Source organism: Mytilinidion resinicola (assembly GCF_010093595.1).
Source record: "Mytilinidion resinicola strain CBS 304.34 unplaced genomic scaffold BDZ99scaffold_1, whole genome shotgun sequence".
NCBI lineage: Eukaryota > Fungi > Ascomycota > Dothideomycetes > Mytilinidiales > Mytilinidiaceae > Mytilinidion > Mytilinidion resinicola.
This window is the reverse complement of record NW_022985437.1, coordinates 769,758-782,002: the sequence shown is the minus strand read 5'-3', so window position 1 is coordinate 782,002 and position 12,245 is coordinate 769,758. Positions and strand designations below refer to the sequence as shown.

Below are 12,245 nucleotides of genomic sequence, written 5' to 3'. Positions count from 1 at the left end.
ATATCGAATAGTATCTTTCTGCATCCGCCGTTGTCGCCCTTACATGAGTTTGCGGAAACCAAAAGCTCCTCAGACGACATAGTTGCAGAGTCGAACGGGCATTGGGCAGATTCAGCCGCTGTTACGCCAATAAAAGAACCAAACTCCTTCGCAGAGCCGCATAATGGTGACGCGGGCGAAGCAAGCAACTCTCATGCTCAGGGGAAGGCCGATGTCGATAGTGATGATGACCATGCATCCCCGAAAAACGATGAACAGAAGCAAGATTCGAGTAACTTCTGGACCGAAGACGCGAAAGGGGTCGCTGGGGCGATCTTCGCCAAAGCAGGGGGCCTTACGAAGTCGAGGTGGGCTTCATAAAATGATTGCGAATAATGATGCTGGACCCCTCGATGGATCAGGCTGTGGATATAAATCGTCAAATTGTATAACATTCGATTCCCGCTATGCTCGAAACTCGCAGAAACACACTCAAGTTTGAGAAAAATGGCTACCAACACACACTTATGTACTCTTCATCAAACATCTACTCCCTCCCCCTCGACACAACACTAACCCCCCTACTCGCCGGCCTACCCCCCACAACTGTTCCCTTCTTCTCCCTCCTGAAACACGCAAATTGGCTCTTCGTGCCCTCCCTCAACCTCTTTAAAATAAGCCTCAAACTCGGCAGCTCATTTTGCAATTTGACCCTCGCCTCATTATCCGTCCGCTGGTCCAGCACCTGATAAATCTCCGTCTGCACCTCGGCCGCCTTCTCCGTCGTGTACGTCGACAGTGTCTGTGCCAGGAACTCGACGTCCAGCGTCGCTTGCATGAGGTGCGCGAGCGTGTAGCGCTGCCGCGACTGGAACGTGTTGATGAGGCAGACGGAGATGTGCTCGAACAGGAACCTGAGGATGCGTTGGGTTAGTGGGGACGCGGTGGTGGAGACCTCGGTGTGCACGATGACGAGGTCGAGGAGGATTTCGTAGACGTAAGGAGAGGGGTTGCGGTCGGTACCGCGGGGCACTGTGGGCGCCCAGCTGGGGGATTGGATGCCGGTGGTGATGGTGGCGGCGAGGCGGTCGGCGATGGGCTTGGTGTAGGATTTGAATAGGTGGGCGTCGATTTTGGCAAGAGAGTCGCGGATGGCGGTCGTTTCGTCGGTGAGGGCGACGGAGAAGGTCGATTCGAAGATGGAAATCAGGTGGGGGATTTGGTCGGTGCTGAGGTGTGAGAGGGTTGAGAGGGTTAGGAGGAGACGGATGGACTGAGTTTCGTTCGTTAGTAAAAATTTTATAGGTTGAAAAATGGGGGCATATATGATGTGGTATACTGGGCGTACATGAAGTACAGCGGAAGTAGGCCTTGTTGGAAATGGATGCGATTCTGATAAGAAGGGGCACATGAGGTATAAGAGTGAAATGACATACCTGGTTACTGGCATCAATACCACTTAAGCTCGAGTCCTCAACCGCTTTCTGTGCTGGTACCGTGAGCTCGTCCGCCACATTATCCCAGTCATCATCAACCAACACCCTCCCTGTCTCAGCATTCTCAACCATTCCAGACAGTGCTTTGTACAAGCTCGTGACGAACTGACTTCGCACCATCTGCAACAGCTTGGCAGACGGCGGCACCACGACGTCCGTGGAGCCAGGCTTGCTCATCGCATCGCTGACATATAGAATCTTCTGCATATTGCCTAGGAGTGCGTTTTGTAGCGCCATAAACCTCGAAGGCAAATTGGTAGAGTCCCGCCGTCCTGACGAGCGTGTCCAGTCCTCTAGAACCTTGACTTTGCCGGCGTCGAGGTCCCAGGCAACACAAACAGCTGACACGCAACGTTCCCGCACACCTCCAACGAGAGATTTGAGCAACTCGGTCATGCGCATTCCTGTTTCACTACGCTCGGGCAGTCTAAGCGATGCCATTTCGCTCGCAGCGGCACCGATGAGAACGAGGATCTTGGCGAGATAGTGGACGCCGCTGAGGGCGTTAGAGTAGGGCGGCCAAAAGGCATACTTCTCCCAGGATTCGCCCCGCGAAGGAGATGGTGGGGGGGCGCTGTTGGGGTCGAAGCGGAATCGAGTGTCACTGAGAGGAGATAGAGCGGCAGACATTGGTGTCTTCGGAGTGAGAGGGGTCGTGGGCAGTGGGGAAAATAGTAAAGATATGTCTTCGATGGGAGGGTCGGAGAAGAATGAGAAAATATGCTCGCGGATCACGTTGATAAGCTCGATGACGCCTTTCTCCAGTTCGCGAACACCGTCTGTGGAGAGGCGGTGATGCTGGCGGCTGCCACCGTCTATTCCGATCGGTAGGTTCTTTTGTGCTTTGCCGTCGATGAAAGACCTCGCAGTATCCCAATACTCAACCACCTCACCAAGGACTCCACCCTGTGTAGAGAGAAGGGTATTCATAGAGCCGAGTACATGCTCCCAGAATTCCAAGACCTTGGCCGAGTCCATCTTCCCGAAGTCTCCTGATCGGCCTTGCGAGGCAACGGAGCGAAGCTGCAAAGCGAGCATGCTCAAAGTAGGCTTCTCGCCATTGCCAAGATGACGACGTAGAATCTCAATTTCAACTTTTGACCGTTCGCAGGTCGCTGCGATCTTGTTTTTGAGGAAATCGTATCTGCTGAGAAGCCAGAACCATATGGGGTTTTCTTCTACGCCCAATTCTAGCATAATGGATATGAGCTCCATGTATGCTTCGGGCTTGTCTTCCGCCATTGCTTGCTGCTTGTTAAAGTGCATGCCAGTCAGGGTGCGCCATGCATCACGCTTGAATGACTCGACTTGGCCATCAACATCTGCCCACATGCGAGCGGTGATGATGATCTGGTGAACTTGGTCGTCTGTAAGAGGTGTCCGACGGTAATTAGCGCTTTCGACCATAGATCTTGCATCCTCTGCATATTTTCGTGCTCGTGTATAGTCCTCGACGATGGTTTCATGGTCCTTGCGCTTCACTGCATCCTGCAGTGAAGCTCCAATCTCGAAGAGGGCGCGATTCCTCTCCATGGAAGTTAAAATGGCTTTCAGAGTCTCTTCTTTATCCCTTCCACCAAGCGCAGGTCCCCAAACTTCCTCGGCTTTCACTGCCACTTCTAGCAAGGGCGCCTTGATGCCTGCCACACCATATTCACTTTCTTTCACCAGCGCGTTCTTCTTCTTATCACTCGGTAGTGGTTTGTTGGAACCTAAGTTGGGGCTCAGAGGGCCACTGGTGCTCCTGCCATGATTGGCCGACTTGCTAGCATGGCGAGAGTGTGGTCGTTGTGGAGACTCGGGCTCTGCAGCACCTTGCTCCTGCATCTCGTTATATACATTGTCAATGGTGGCTTTGGCGCGCACAAAGCGCTCGAAATTCGACTCAACAAGCACTTTGAGGGATGCTGATTTCTTTTCAATGGATCGGGATAGGAAGTCAAGGCCTCGCAGCAGTTGATCGGTGGAATCGTCGTTGTGTACCTGTGAGAGAAAGAGGGCGGGGGAAAAGGTGGTGGAAGACAGGAGGAAGCGGTTTCCTGCAACCATTAGATTGCTTTCTTTCGAATGGACTCGGTATTTTCCACATACTCATCTTGGTATCATCCTCCACCGGCAGCCCCCGCTGGCGGAGGACCTGCACCACGCTCGGGAATGCGCCGAGGGGATCGGATTCATCTTTCTGCACGAGGTTCTCCAGCCCATCGCGCGTCTTTTCCGCCCCTGGCAGACTTCTCCTATAGCTTCCACTGCGTTCCAGCACAGAGTACCGCGACTTTGACCGGCGGACGGGGTTAATGGTGGACGTCTTGGGCACGTCTTCATCTTCATCGGAGCTCACGTCCTTCTCCGCCGGCCATTCTGAGGGGTAGAGGGTCGAGATGTTGTAGTAGTTCTGCAGCTTGGCCTCGGTAGCCGCCATGTTGCAAACTGGTAGTCGTCTTGAATGGTGGGTGATGTCGTGGCTGGTGTCGAAGGTCTAAAGTCACGATGTTGGAGAGGACCAGCCACTCATGTCTCGGCATTGAATAAATACCTACCCAGCAGGCCAGCTTCAATCTAGCCTCCCTTCACAGGCTCCGGTGAACATAAAGTGGTAGTCTAGCACCATCTGAGGTACCCCCGAAGCAATGAGTCTTGTCGAAATTGTCGTTTCATATTCTTTCATAACGTACCCTTTGTACCTACTAGAGGACCTCTAGCGGGACTAGGCAAGTGTACATATAGATTCTTGATATTCACAATCAAACATAAAGCCAACGATTGAGGAATTTGTTTCCATGTGTATACTAACAAATAGTTCACATGTTCTTCACCAAGGACGTAATGCCAAACCTCCTGGTTGAATGCATGCAGCAACAGGGCATGGACCCACGTCGCGATTAAATCGTCGTTAGGCCTTGGCGCCGTCGATCTACAGAGCTTTGCTTTTACGAGTGCTTCACATCTTCTCCCCACTCCTCTCGCCGCCCCCAATTCTCGCTGCAGCAACCTCGCATTGCTGCACTTCTTCTACCCTCTGCTGGTATCGTCTTCGACATGTTGGCCTGCCGTTCTTTTGCTGCGCCCGCGAGGCAATGCCTACGTCGCGCCAGCCCAGCCACCCAGCGATGGATACCGGCACTTCCACAGGTTAGTCCTGCGGACTTCAGCGACCGGCATTGAGCTTCCGCTGCCATATGCTTCCATTCAAATTGAACTGTTTCTGACTATATGTTCAATTGTAGTCCCAATCGCGATTCTACGCTGTCGCCGCGGAAGACAAAGTCGCAAAGTTCAAGGGCACCAAAGGCAACGACGTAAGCCAAACCAGGCGAACACTCTCGGGCGGATTGCGACGATAATATGTTGCTGGCCCAAACCATGACTGACAAGGCTATGGATATACAGGGCAAATTCACCGTGACGCTTATCGAGGGAGACGGAATTGGGCCTGAGATCTCACAATCAGTAAAGGATATCTTTTCTGCCGCAGGAGTAAGGACAAATTCAACACGCGAAAGTTCACACAGCAGCTAATGGTCGAAGGTGCCTATCAAGTGGGAATCAGTGGACGTCACACCAACTCTCAAGGACGGAAAGACCGTGATCCCAGACGAGGCCATTGAGAGTGTCACGAAGAACTACGTAGCTCTAAAAGGACCTCTAGCGGTATTAATGGCCCTGCCATCTCTTCCGTGGCTTCGCTGACACCTCACAGACCCCCATCGGCAAGGGCCATGTCTCTCTGAATCTCACCCTGCGACGAACATTCAACCTCTTCGCCAACGTCCGTCCCTGCAAGTCAATCGCTGGATACAAGACACCATACGATGGCGTGGATACCGTGTTGATCCGAGAGAACACAGAGGGAGAATACTCCGGCATCGAGCACGTTGTTGTGGATGGTGTCGTACAGAGCATCAAGCTCATCACCAAGGACGCCTCCGAGCGCGTTCTCAAGTTCGCGTTCCAGTATGCTGAAGATGTTGGCCGAAAGAAGGTGCGAGCTGTCCACAAGGCCACCATCATGAAAATGTCCGATGGTCTTTTCCTCAGCACCGCCCGTGATCTGGCCAAGGACTACCCCAAGATCGAATTCGACGCTGAGCTCCTGGATAACACCTGCCTGAAGATGGTCACGGATCCCACCCCTTACAACGATAAAGTTCTCGTCATGCCCAACCTGTACGGAGATATTCTGTCCGATCTGTGTGCTGGTCTGATCGGTGGTCTTGGTCTGACCCCCTCTGGTAACATCGGCGACGAATGCTCCATCTTCGAAGCCGTGCACGGTTCCGCACCGGATATCGCTGGAAAGGGCCTTGCCAACCCAACCGCTCTGCTGCTAAGTAGTATCATGATGTTGCAACACATGGGCCTCAACCAGTATGCAGACAAAATCCAGACTGCTATCTTCAAGGTCCTAGCAGAAGGCAAGGTATGTGAACTTCCATCATCACTTTGGAAAACATGAATCTAACCCACAAGTAGACCATCACTGGAGACCTTGGCGGCAAGGCTAAAACACATGAATACGCCGAAGCAGTGGTTAAGGCTATGAAGTAGATTTGTCTTTTTAGAGTGCGATTCTTTGCATTTTCATTGGGTCGTACCAACGGGAATGAGACCAGGTGCGATGTGCATATGTAGGCTCCTGTAGATGCTGTATTATACACCCTGCAATGTGATAGTACTTTTTAGAAACTCCTTTTTGTGATATCCTGTGTGCTTTGTTGACGATGCTAAAAGGAATGGTCTCTCCACGATTTCTGGAACCATACTACTTTCCGCTACCATTTCCCAATATTTTGGAAATAAAAAGGTTACTCTAGCTGTCTAAACGAGGACAAGTAGTTATCAGATAAACTGAAGAAAGAGTCAGGTGATTTCCCGATTACATAAGGGGAAATTCCGAGACCCTTGGAGCTGCCTCGTACGGTAGCATCTCCCTATAAGGATGCGTAAGGGATTTAAAAAAAATAAAGCAAATTTTTTAGGGCGTACTCGGGATCGAACCGAGGACGCTAAGATAGTAATTACTAGTAAACTGCAATCTTACACTCTACCGCTGAGTTATACGCCCATTTGTATGCTGCGTACCAAAATATAAATATATATAGTATGCTCAACTTCAAAAGCGTAAATAGAATTTGGTGTGTTTAGTTTTGGGATAAGAGAACATTGCGTACATCAGTGCGTACATCAACGCCAAGCAGCCGTATGATGGGGCAATTGCCAAGCCCTATATTCCGTAGATTCACGTTGCTTTGTAATCATAATTGAGGCCATCTTGTACGCTGCATGTTCTGTTGATAGTACAAGCCCAAAGTTGAAAGTGGTATATTTAAAAAAAGTTATGTCCTTTTCAGGGCTGGAGCAGAAAGAAGACTGCTAATTAATATTATATGGCAAGTATTATATAAAGGTTAGTTATAATAAGGGGAGGGTGGTGGACTTCTTATGCTGAGGTAAGCATATTGTGCGGATTGTATCCTGAAATTGAGGGGGAGTGCAGAATTTCACTTTGGCCAGCGTACAACCCAAATTTGTATGAGGGCTTGGCACTGCAACAACGGAAATCGACGTACGGTGTCTATCGTGATATCGTCGTGATATTGAGCTACTCGTACGCTGCGTCAATAGAACAGAACCAGAGTAGAGGCCGTGCGCGCTCGTACGGTGATTTGCAGGGGCTATGTACGCTACCGCACGAGGCGAAAGAACAGGCTCTTGAACGATTGAACGAAGCTTGGAGCTCGCAAAGCATCTCGAATCCAATTCACGAATTGACAGCTACCACGGCTGTTTCACGTCAACATGTCATACTACAAGACGGCCTACCGGATGTTCGTCGGCGTCTCAGTCTTCTATCTATTCACAGACAACGTTCTCAGCACTACCGCCGTCAAAGGTCCCAGCATGGCGCCTACTCTCTCTCCGAAGTCAAGAAGCGCAGGCATTCACGACCGCGTCTTGCTCTGGCGCGGCTTGCCTCGACAAAACCTAAAGCGAGGCGATGTTGTGACCTTTTGGAAGCCACATAACCCGGAAGAAATATCCATCAAGAGGATTATAGCTTTAGAAGGCGATACTGTGATACCCCGGGACAGAGCTACAGCGACCGAAGGAGGATACGGGGGATATGGTCCACGCAAGAACTACATCGGAGGCAGTGGGATGTATGATGGGGCTGTGAAATGTCCAGATGGAAGTGTCAAGATCGTGGTGCCGCATAATCACATTTGGGTGGAGGGCGACAATTGGACGGCAAGCCAGGATAGCAACGACTTTGGGCCAATCTCGAAAGCTATGGTAGATGGGAAAGCTCTGTATATCATGAGGAATCTCATCTTCCCAGAGGACATTCCGATGAAGAAGCTTCAGAAGGGAGACACGAGGGTTATACCCGGGACTTCACGTTTGCCAAAAGACTATGAAGATTTAGAAGGCCTTGTGAGTGCTACGCCGATTCTATATACACCGAGTTCTACTTCTGCAAAACCTTCTCAATCTCCTTGCATACGGCCTCTGTTACAGTTTGTGTGTCGCTCGCCCCTGCCAGATCTTTTGTCTTGATTCCAGCCTCTGTCACATTCTCAATGGCTGCCATTAACCCGTCTGCAGCTTCGGTGAATCCCAGCCATCTTACCATCTCTGCCGCACTCCAAAATGCGCCAATTGGGTTCGCGATACCCTTCCCCGCGATATCGGGCGCTGAGCCGTGAATTGGCTCGAACATACTTGGGAACTCCCTCATGGGATCTAGGTTGCTCGAGGGCGCAATACCAATGCTACCAGACAGTGCAGCCGCAAGATCAGAGAGGATGTCTGCATGCAAATTGGTCGCGACAATTGTGTCAAGCGTTTTGGGATGCAAGGTCATCCTCACGGTCATCGCGTCGACAAGCATCTTGTCTGTCTCAACATCTGGATACTCCTTGGTTATTTCGGTGAAGATCTTGTCCCAAAGCACCATGCCGTGTCTTTGCGCATTGCTCTTCGTCACCATGGTCAGCTTCTTTCTGGGGCGCGACCTGGCAGTCTCGAAGGCGAAGCGGAATATCCTCTCGATGCCCACGCGTGTGAAGATAGAGACTTCGGTAGCTACAGCGTGGGAAAAGGCGCCGTGCGTTGTTCCGCCATGACCAGCGTATTCGCCCTCAGAGTTTTCTCTGACGATAACCCAGTCGAGGTCGCCAGGACCACAGTCCTTCAATGGCGATGTTATGCCTCGCAGGACGCGAGTTGGACGGACGTTCACGTATTGGCCGAGGGCATTTCGGATAGGAAGGATGAGGCCCCAGAGGGAAATATGATCTGGGACATCTGTTCGCGGGCCCAAATCAGCAATTCGTACTTGACATAGTACACATGTTTCCCCCTCAATATGTCTACAAATAGCAACAAAGGTGGGCCGTTTACTTACCAGGCCACCCAACAGCTCCAAAATAAATGGCATCGAACTTCTTCAGCTGATCTAATCCATCCTCCGGCATGTAGTAGCCTCTTTCCTGATATTTCTTGCTGCTCCAGTCCTTTTCAGTAAACTCAAACTCGAAGGTCCCGGATACTACGGCGAGCTTCTGGAGGACCGCAACTGCGGCTTCTGTGATGTCGACGCCGATGCCGTCTCCGGGTATAGTAACGATCTTGAAAACGCGGGACTTGGTGCGGATTGTGGAGGGAGACATGACGGCCAAAAATAGTCTTTGAGACGCAAACAGCTGTTTCACAGGAGCGGATGAGTGAGTATATTATCAGGTGGTGGTGTCTCAATGCCGAAATTGGCCGTTCGATCAGCAATCAGTGGTCGACGAACGGGTTTATATATCTCGGTACTCGGCGGAGAGAAGCCCGGCTGGAGCAGCGGAGAGCTCTTGCTATCTATCCATTCTGGCGTGCTTTTGCAGGGAACTGCGCGACGTGACGGCAACTGAGTAGTTAGCTGTGCTAGTGAGTTGTGACCAGTGCGGGGCTTCAAATTCTCGACCCCACTTCGCGACCTGCCGGAGTGGGAAGTTTTGACAGCGTCAGTTTGGAGGTGTTCATACCCTTTTGAGCCGTTGGGATGGGCGGTGTGATGGCTTGAGTTAGTAAAGAGTTAATGAGCTAGACTTGTCCAGCCATGAAAGCCTTCTGTCACTCTCTTCGTCAACTCACACCTACCTATTTTCAGCAGAGACCACTCGGGGCCGGTATGAAGCTCCTTGATAGAGACCGTCGAGGACGAAGACCAATACGTCTTTAGCGTAACACAAAGGCAAGACGAAAAAAAGCAGAACATCTTTGTCTATTACAATGGTTACCTCTTCGTTTCCTCTTCATGCGTCTCTTTTCTTCAGTTTCAAGAGACGTCAGCTTCCTACCTTTCTTCCATCCGAGGAGCATGCAGGTATATGGGGCGGAAAGACAAGCCGCCCAGGTCTTACAACGCAGACGTATAGCGGATTCCTGAAGTCGGGCAGTGCTTCGTTATCGAGCGGCGACTTGATCAAGCGTGGGGAGCCGTGGGTGAGCGCCGCAACAACGGCAGGACGCCTAAATCTTAGCAACGCACATATCTTACTTGCCTTTATCTGGCGTCCGTCCAATAGTTGGTCGGCGTAGTACTGGCCTTATAGGGCTATGCAAGGCTGTTCTTTCGTCCCATTGGCTCCACGCTCGCCATCTATCCAGCCTCCACGCTAGCAGCACGGCCACATCACCGCGCCTCTTTTCCGAAAGCTCCCGTCTACTACATCCCTCGCTGCAATCCTCCTCGTCTATTCTCATACGGCGTACGGCGAGATTTCACGCCGGTAAGTCTCCGAATGACGGACTACTGAGATAGGACGCCCTAAGATCCTATTTTAGCATCAGCCCTGCCACCACCACGCTCTAACACGGCCCGAACATGTGGTATCTCGCACATCGTGCTTAATTCTATCCATACACAGCACTGTATCCTTTCTTCATCACATGGGTCCTTCGGGCTCTAAGCTTCTGATAGGCTACCAGCTGCCCCATCCCTTACTAGCAGAAGAGGACTATCATGCTTGTTTGATTAGTTCGAACGATCACTGCCTCGGACAGACGATCTTGATATCTCTTTCTAGTCTTCTAGTGGTCTGAATACTCTCTGCGCCGCATGTAGGCTGGTGCTGCGGTTGTCAGATCAGGCCTCACGATATCTGGATACGACTCAGATGAGGCTTGGGCCACTGCACTTTCCTATCCCTCCAAGCCAGTAAGTGCAGAATATCATTGATTCTGTCGCCTAGACAGAGCCGGCCTCAACAGCTCTCAGCCCCAATGGTGAAGTTGAGGTTCTATAAAGGTTTCGATGGAACCGCATTCCGCTCATGGATCCACAACAATCGGAACGTAGCCTAGACCCTTATATCCTAATCTCTATTGCTCTTTTTGTTTTCGTCTTCTTCTCTTGATTACAGCTATTGTATTCTCTTGTACTTTTGTCGAAGTTCATTACGTCCTCTTATCCACTAGTCGACAACATCCTCATTATGTGGACCCAATCTCTCACACTCGTCCTTGCAGCCCTAGCTTGCAAGGCCACTTCCTTTTCCCTCGATGCCACGAGTTCCCCCTCCATCAAGACCGGCTCAGCAGATTTCGCCAGATCATTGGCATCTATGTGTCCCGCTGGCCTGCTTCCTGCGCCAGCATATTGGTGGGAGTCCGCAAATTCCTTGAGCGCTCTCGTCTCGTATCAGCACAACACCGGTGACGCCTCTTACGAGCACATTGTTTTGGCAGGCATACTTTCACAAGCAACTTCCGCCAACGACTTCATGATGCAAGGTGTTGGTGTTGCAAATGACGACCAAGCTTGGTGGGGACGCCTCGCCATGTCGGCTGCTGAATATAAGATTTCCGACCCGCCTGCTGGACAACCGAAGTGGGTTGATTTCGCAACGAATGTCTACAATGAGCAGAAAGGCCGGTGGGACACAACTCGCTGCAAGGGGGGCATGAAGTGGAAAATCAACCCTAACGAAAACGGCTACGACTACAAGTCTACCATTGCGACGGCCGGTTACTTCGAGCTAGCTGCCCGCCTCGCCCTCTACAACAAGGACCAGGCAGCTTCCGAAATTGCCGACGCGGCGTATGACTGGCTCGTCAGTGTTGGTCTGATCGACGTGCAGACATTCGCGGTTTTCGATGGAACGGATGACTCCAAGGGATCAGGTTGCATTGATGTCAATCACAACGAATGGAGTTACAACATCGCAACGGTCATGTACGGCTCCGCAGTCATGGCGTCTCAGACCGGCGACCACAAGTGGGTCGATCGTGTCAATGGCTTCCTGGGGCACATCAAAGACACCTTCACCCTCAACGGAAACCTCTACGAGCCCTTCTGCGAAAAAGGCAACAACTGCGACCTGGATCAGCAGAGCTTCAAGGCTGTTCTCGCCAGTCTCCTCGCGAAAACCGCTGCCATATTACCAGAAACTGCGGACACGGTCGCGTCGATCCTGACGCCCGCCGCAAACACAATGGCTGGAGATTTCAGTGATAGTGTGGGATTCGGTGACAAAATGACAACACTAGAGAGCGTGAGTGGGCTGTTGGTATTGCCAAAGGGGAAGAAGCGCGCGATTCGCTTTTTTGCATGAGGATGGAGCGGGTTCTGGGGTGATTTCTGATTTTCATGAGCGAACACAGCGCATTTGATACCATTTATATTAGCAAGGAGTTGGAAGGAACTTCATATAGAGTAATGACAGTGTATTCTCCACACGTTCACTGGTATCTATATTTACACATGGTCCGCTAGCTGAC

General features: G+C 51.2%; 5 protein-coding genes and 1 non-coding gene across 6 annotated transcripts; 3 read left to right on the top strand and 3 right to left on the bottom strand.

Annotated features, from left to right (window-relative positions):
- Nucleotides 1-526: 526 nt before the first annotated feature.
- Nucleotides 527-3,897, bottom strand: BDZ99DRAFT_430815 (uncharacterized protein; the record flags this gene model as incomplete). Its single annotated transcript, XM_033717263.1, has 3 exons — nt 527-1,252; nt 1,593-3,514; nt 3,567-3,897. 3 exons carry the CDS (start codon nt 3,895-3,897, stop codon nt 527-529), a joined length of 2,979 nt encoding a protein of 992 aa, XP_033583982.1.
- A 525-nt stretch (nt 3,898-4,422) lies between these two features.
- On the top strand, nt 4,423-6,148 carry BDZ99DRAFT_404353 (isocitrate dehydrogenase subunit 2 mitochondrial precursor). The gene is made up of 6 exons (XM_033716392.1): nt 4,423-4,607; nt 4,703-4,774; nt 4,866-4,952; nt 5,004-5,126; nt 5,176-5,895; nt 5,949-6,148. Exons 1-6 carry the CDS (start codon nt 4,515-4,517, stop codon nt 6,021-6,023), a joined length of 1,170 nt encoding a protein of 389 aa, XP_033583981.1. The 5' UTR covers nt 4,423-4,514; the 3' UTR covers nt 6,024-6,148.
- Nucleotides 6,149-6,452: 304 nt separating this feature from the next.
- Nucleotides 6,453-6,540, bottom strand: BDZ99DRAFT_t2. Its single transcript has one exon. It is a non-coding gene; the product is annotated as a tRNA-Cys (tRNA).
- Nucleotides 6,541-7,304: 764 nt separating this feature from the next.
- Nucleotides 7,305-7,796, top strand: BDZ99DRAFT_370619 (LexA/Signal peptidase; the record flags this gene model as incomplete). Its single annotated transcript, XM_033714814.1, has 2 exons — nt 7,305-7,550; nt 7,614-7,796. Coding segments are annotated over 2 exons (429 nt in total), but the record flags the coding sequence as incomplete, so codon positions are not given.
- A 148-nt stretch (nt 7,797-7,944) lies between these two features.
- Nucleotides 7,945-9,471, bottom strand: BDZ99DRAFT_529138 (tartrate dehydrogenase/decarboxylase; the record flags this gene model as incomplete). The annotated part of the gene is made up of 2 exons (XM_033726397.1): nt 8,884-9,471; nt 7,945-8,813 (listed from the first exon to the last, which is right to left on the bottom strand). Exons 1-2 carry the CDS (start codon nt 9,146-9,148, stop codon nt 7,945-7,947), a joined length of 1,134 nt encoding a protein of 377 aa, XP_033583979.1. The 5' UTR covers nt 9,149-9,471.
- A 1,452-nt stretch (nt 9,472-10,923) lies between these two features.
- Nucleotides 10,924-12,192, top strand: BDZ99DRAFT_456816 (glycoside hydrolase). Its single transcript, XM_033718539.1, has one exon. It carries the CDS (start codon nt 10,961-10,963, stop codon nt 12,077-12,079), a length of 1,119 nt encoding a protein of 372 aa, XP_033583978.1. The 5' UTR covers nt 10,924-10,960; the 3' UTR covers nt 12,080-12,192.
- Nucleotides 12,193-12,245: the final 53 nt, after the last annotated feature.

What these genes read in the sequence shown, in the direction of transcription:
- BDZ99DRAFT_456816 (XM_033718539.1), top strand. Translation starts at nt 10,961, where the DNA reads ATGTGGACCCAATCTCTCACACTCGTCCTTGCAGCCCTAGCTTGCAAG.
- BDZ99DRAFT_404353 (XM_033716392.1), top strand. Translation starts at nt 4,515, where the DNA reads ATGTTGGCCTGCCGTTCTTTTGCTGCGCCCGCGAGGCAATGCCTACGT. An exon ending in AGGGCACCAAAGGCAACGAC is followed by an intron (nt 4,775 to 4,865) that starts GTAAGCCAAACC and finishes ATGGATATACAG; the next exon opens with GGCAAATTCACCGTGACGCT. An exon ending in ATATCTTTTCTGCCGCAGGA is followed by an intron (nt 4,953 to 5,003) that starts GTAAGGACAAAT and finishes TAATGGTCGAAG; the next exon opens with GTGCCTATCAAGTGGGAATC.